At 42.5% G+C, this 5949-nt stretch overlaps 1 protein-coding gene across 1 annotated transcript in view; it reads left to right on the plus strand.

Annotated features, from left to right (window-relative positions):
- PPP2R3A (protein phosphatase 2, regulatory subunit B'', alpha) overlaps positions 1-5949 on the plus strand; it is a 59181-nt gene that overhangs the window by 8596 nt on the left and 44636 nt on the right. The window contains 2 exon segments of the mRNA XM_009323993.1: positions 291-380; positions 2444-4915. Coding sequence (XP_009322268.1) covers positions 2909-4915 — 2007 coding nt within the window. The 5' untranslated portion in view covers positions 291-380; positions 2444-2908.

The raw sequence follows: 5949 nt of genomic DNA on the forward strand, positions 1-5949 counted from the left end.
ATAGCTGGAAATACAAAGTTGAACTAAAAAAGAGTCAGTTTAGGTTGGGAATCTGGGAGACCTTTTCATGGAGGAACTCATTGTGGAATCATCTTACAGCTACCGAAAACTTTGTTGTTTGAAGGTGGCTTAAAGGATTGGAGAAACTGACTTCCACTTGGTGGAATGGGTACCTGTGTAGGGAGGAAATTACCCTTGGAGTCATACAGGAGGAGACGATAGTGAGTCTAATACATTATTTCTCTAATTAAGGAATAACTTAATCAAGATGTAACTATTTCCCAAATTAGGTATAAACCCAGACTATTCTTTGGTGGTAAAAAGAAGACCAGTCTCTCCTTGCTGTATATAACACAGAGGGAGGAAGGAACTCTGAGAAAGTAAGTCCCATGCTTTTTCAGAAGCAATATTAATCCTTCATCAAATCTGTTGCCCTGAAGACTTCTACTTTCTCTGAATATTATCTTAACTTTTATTTCAGGAAATGCCAGAAAGCTTGTTTGTAGTTGATGGAAGCTTAGAAAAGGAAAAGCAGCAGACTTCTTGCCCTGGATGTGTTAGACAGAAGGCACTCTCAGGGAGTCCATGGATTATTAGACTTTTTGGAAGCATAGAAGCATGGATTTTCCTGTCTGAACAAAGCTCATTAAGTCCTATAAGATGAGGCTGTTGGGGAGCCAATAGTACTTTTTTTTTAACTGTGGCTCTGATTCAGCAGAGCATTTAGCACACCTGATAGTGAAGCCTGAGAGTCAGTGACTGGAGGGTGTGCAGTCTTATTACCTAGGTTTATGCCTGATGGTATAAGCACCCTGGGGTTTAAAAATGATTCTGTTTACACCCTTTATCCCCTCTCACCCTGACTCACTGCTGTGGCTGGGGCACACCTCATACCTCTGATCATCCCTCTGGAAGGCCCTCCCATGCCTATGGGGCTTTGGGGCAGTGCCAGTGGGTGTAGAGGGGAGCAGGACAGGCACAGAAGAGTACTGTGAAGCTGGCTCTGGTACAACATGCAACTTGGCCTGCAGTGTTTGATAGGCAGGTGGCAGCCTGTTACAGATACCAGCATGGTAGTTGGAGCAGTTAGTTCTTCATCTTGAATGCAATCATGTCAATGCTTTATATAATCCAAAGAACAAATCGAGAAGATTTCTTTACGGTGTGCAATTCTACATAATTGCAATGAACAGACAAGGCACATTACAAATTCCATCGAATACTCAGTGCTTCTCAATTTCAGATTAAGGCTTTAAAATATGTAAAATGTGAATGTTCAGTAGTCTTGTGCTATCCCCAGTCCTTAATTACAACAGCACCAAACTCTAAGGTACTTTCCTTTTGTGTGAGACATTTGTACAGGCTTCTGAGCTAAGATAGGTGGGATTTAACGTGCATGGAGGGCAGTCCTTTCATCAGATGCATGTCTGGCCTTTCACATAGTGCTAGATATTTACCTCTGAAAACAAAAGAAACCCATGTTGCAGTGTGACTTAGCTGTGATTTAATCATGTTTTATGAAATAAATTTCTGTTTGTACAGGAATGGAGGGTGCTTAGAATTTCATTGGGGTGTTTTAATTTGATTATTGAAGTATTCAAGAAAGATGAAGCAATGTCTAAAATTTAAAACCCTTAAATCTGGGACTTCCTATCTTTTCATAACAAAGTTAAGCAGCCTTTGTTTTTTCTGGTGCAATTCTGACCATGATGATAGCAAATGCAGCTGGAAATGGCTATGCTAAGTGTAAAACACTCAATTCCTAGTTTTCACAAGCTTAACTTTAACCTTTATACAAATGTTACTTTCTGCTCTTGATGTCTACACCAGTGGATTTATTTAATAAAATATGCTGCTATTTATGGGTTGTACGAGAATGAAAAGCAGTTATTCCTCCTTAAAATATTTTGCCATGGTCCCAGAGACCTTGGTGGAAGGCTAATGGAAGCCAGTGTAGCCTTTACTAAAGGCCATGCATTCTTAGAGGCATTCATCTACTTTGCTCCAGGCTGTTTGCAGCTTTTTATAATCCAGAGAGCTTGGAAATCCTGAAAGTGCTTTTCTCTACTGCTCTTTGCCTTATCTTTAGAGTCTTGGAAAATGAAAGCCAGAAATTTACAATGTGATCGAAATGTTTTGCTCCATTGGAATTAAAGGTAATGTTTTGCTCAGTCTGGGGAGGAAAAAAAGCAAGTCTGAAAAAAATTAATGAGTGGTTAAAATAGAGCTGTTAAAATGGCAACACAGCCTGTGTATAAATATAGGCTAGCTCCTCAGCAGTGCTCTTATATGGCAGATCTGAGTGAAGGAAAAATATCAGCCTACTCTTATTCTGTACAAGCCTGTGTGTTGGTTGTTACAGTCTGGTGCCATATGTTTGATAGTAGACAAGGCTGCATAATACATGGAAATTATAATGACTCACCTTTTTTTCCTGTTGCAGGGACCTACCTTACCAGTGTGAGAGGGGAATCTTACAAGCATACTGTGGATTTTTAGTCTGTACCTGCTACTTGATTGTTTATCTTATACTGACCCACCCAAAAAGAGAAGAAGGGTCAAACAAAAATCATTGTCTTGTCACTTCTGTCTAAGAACTGGATGAATTTTGACACCTGCTGGAGAAGCTACCAGGACCATTAGAAATGGAGCAGCTCATGCTGCATCTCTGATCAGCAAAGCTTTCTGCATGGAGTACAAGAATCAAGTTGGCTTAAGTTAAACCATATGCAAGTTGCACTAATTGTTGTAATGGTACTGCTGATACCACTCCAGACTTCACTAGGGCTTTCCGAGGCAGTAGTTTCTCATGTAGTTTGAATGTTTTCAACTGACACTTGAATGTTTTTATTAAATCTGGTGTGGCTGTGAAAAGTGTGTGTGGGGTGAACTTTTTCCTGTTAAGTTCATGGTGAATTTTGAAGCCTCACTTCCAAGCGTGATCCGTGCTATGGCAGCAACCTACAGGCTTATTGTCACTTCTGTGAACTGCTACAGCAGTGTGGTGATAGACCAGCACTTTCAGCACACTGTGCATTACTGCACAGGGACTTGCCAAGTGTTTAAGCAAGGAGTTACATGCATAGTTGCCCACCACAGTGTCTGCGCAGAGCTCAGTGTTCAAGATGCCAACCTAGACCATAAAATTCCTGTTCCTGAAAATGGACTTGCCTTGCCTGGGAATGAGGACTATCACCAAATCCTCCCAAATAATCCAAGAATCAAAAAGGGCTCTTCAGTGCAAGCCTCCAGCAGTTTAAAAGACATTACCGGTGAGGCGATAAACCTTGCCAGTGGTAAAATAAAGGAGTTCTCCTTTGAAAAGCTCAAAAACTCTTCCAGTCATGTGGCCTACAGAAAGGGAAGGAAAGTTCGGTCAGAATCATTCAGTAGACGATCATTTGATTTTGACTTGATTTATGGGCACTTCAACAATGATGAGAACTGCCCTCCATGTGGCTTTTCGCAGAGTCCCTCACCTGTGGAGAAATGGCAGGAGAGCAATGATGCTTCAGAAGTCACCATGAATCCCATGGTTCCCTTCTCCCCTCATTCCTTCTCTGAAGAAAACCTCATTACTCAGATTTTGGAAAAACATAAGCTAGATGGTTCTTCTGGTGGAGATATTAAGGTGTGCTTAGACATCTTGCTCAAGTGCTCAGAGGATCTGAAAAAGTGCACAGACATAATAAAACATTGCATCAAAAAGAAGTCTGCAGACAGTGTTAGTGGAGGGAACAGCAATGATCCCCTGGCTAATTCAGAAATGATATATATGAATCTGATGACAAGGTTTTCTTCATACCTGAAAAAGCTACCCTTTGAGCTCAAGCCACCAGGACATAAGGAAGCTAGTGACTTGGCAGAACTAGTTAATTGTTTTCATGGTTTGCAGCAAACTCCCTTTCCCCCAGTATTTGGAGATGAGCAGCCACCTAGGTATGAAGATATTATTCAGCTGCCATCATCAAGTGCAGTTCCTCTTGGACTACCAGGTGATCAGTGTGAGGTGACAAGCACCTCTCAGTCCATCCAAACAAGTACTGTGAGCTTTACCTCAAACTCCCTTCACAGCGTCCCCCAGGAGAACAGTGAGAGAGCTGTGAAAGATGCTTGTGCTCTACCTCAGTTACCAGCCACAAGCCCTTCTGACTGCACATCTTCCACAGAGGCTCTGTACATTGAGGAGGAGTCTGATGGGGAAAGAACGTTAGGGAAAATAAAGAAGGCAGAGCAGAAGCGGGGCTGGGAGAGTTTAGAGCGCAGTTACCAGCTAGCTGGTTGTTCAGATCTAGCTGCCAATGCTAAAGCAGAACGTTCCAGAGTGGGAGATGTTGAGCTCTCCCACGCTTCTGAGAAAATTACTCCTTTAAAACAAGTTTCAGATTCTGTATTGCGTGGTTCCCAAGCTGATGTCTCCAAAGGAGAACAGATGTGCAGTAAGATAGACAATGATGAGATAGACAAACTGCTGCTGGACTTAGAGTGCTTCTCACAGAAAATGGAGAGTACTTTGAGGGAACCCTCTCTAAAGGAGAGTGAACCTGCCTGTTTGCAGGTGTTTGGCTGGCAGGGTAGGCAGGTACTACCTCTGGCTCTTGAACCCAAAAGTAAACCCGTTGACCCCACTTCCCCTTTGTCAAAAATCATGGAAACCAATGGTCATAAAATGGAAGAGGATGACAAAGCCCTTTTACTGCGTATCCTGGAAAGCATTGAGGACTTTGCCCAGGAACTGGTGGAATTCCAGACAGGCAAGGGAAGCTTGTCCAAGGAGAGGGAAGTGATGCAGATTCTTCAGGAAACTTTAACTCCTCCTTCACAGTCCCACCTTGCAGGGCAAAAAAGCTATGCTGGGGCTGTCTCCAGAGACTCTGTTCCAGCTTCAATTCAGCAGGCCCCAGAAGTGATTAAGGTAAGAGAACCAAACCTTTGATGGGATAGTGAGTAAAACGAACAGGGGAAGGGGGGGGGAGGGCAAAAAACCCACACACTAAACATCTGCTAAGTGATTCATTGTGCTTTGGATGCTGCAGTGTGGAATAACATGCTCAACCTGGCAGAAATGTAGTGTTTATTTAAATGCAAACAAAAAAAGGAAACTAAAACCCCTAAGCAAACAAAATATGCCTTGACGTGCAGTTTCACCTTTGAGCTTGTTCCTTTTGTGCTGGTGCTCCTGCAGGCTGTTTGCTTGTGGTTTAAATGGGTCCTATATAATAGAGGGTAGAAACAATTTTTCCGCTAACTACTTTATTTCTGGGAGCGGGTATTGGACTGTCTCTCATCAGTTCAATGAGAAATGAATGTTCCACCTCTCCCTTTCCCATCTTCAAGCAGACTCCAATAGCCTTTGTTGTCTGCCTCATCACTAGTTCCTAAAGAGAGAGATTCTCCATGGAACAAAGGTCAGAATCTAGGAAGATTTAATTTTCTTTTCCCTGTCCTCAGTGCATAAAGTCATTGCAGAGTCTGGATTGCTTGTATCTCTCAAATGAGAAGTAGGTTTTCCTAGGAAAAAGGGTCTTGATGGGAGCCTGCTTCAGAGGGAAGCCAAGGCTGTCTGTCCAGCCCTCAATGCTTTTCATTTGATAACAAGTGCCAAATTTTCAAGACAACTTGGTGCCAAACTTCCAAGTGCACAGAAAATATAGGGAGGGCTTCACTTCCAAAATCTGCCTTCCATGTAGGCACTTAAAAAGTGCCCAGATTGTAAGTGAACTTTCACAGCTTCTTCCAGTTGGAGCATGATGTGCATGTCTTCAAAACTCTCCACTTTCCTGAAAATACAGGTATTTGGTGCAATTCTGAAAGGAGGTGGGTGGGGTGTGTCTGACCCTATATGACAGTGCTGAGATCTTTTTAGACTAGGCTCTCCAAGTGTTTCTGATGTTTCTCTGGGCATCTTTGCTTACAGCAAATGGTGAGCATAACCTTGTCTGGTATGTC

The sequence above is a fragment of the Pygoscelis adeliae genome, unplaced genomic scaffold, assembly GCF_000699105.1.
Source record: "Pygoscelis adeliae isolate BGI_AS28 unplaced genomic scaffold, ASM69910v1 Scaffold485, whole genome shotgun sequence".
NCBI lineage: Eukaryota > Metazoa > Chordata > Aves > Sphenisciformes > Spheniscidae > Pygoscelis > Pygoscelis adeliae.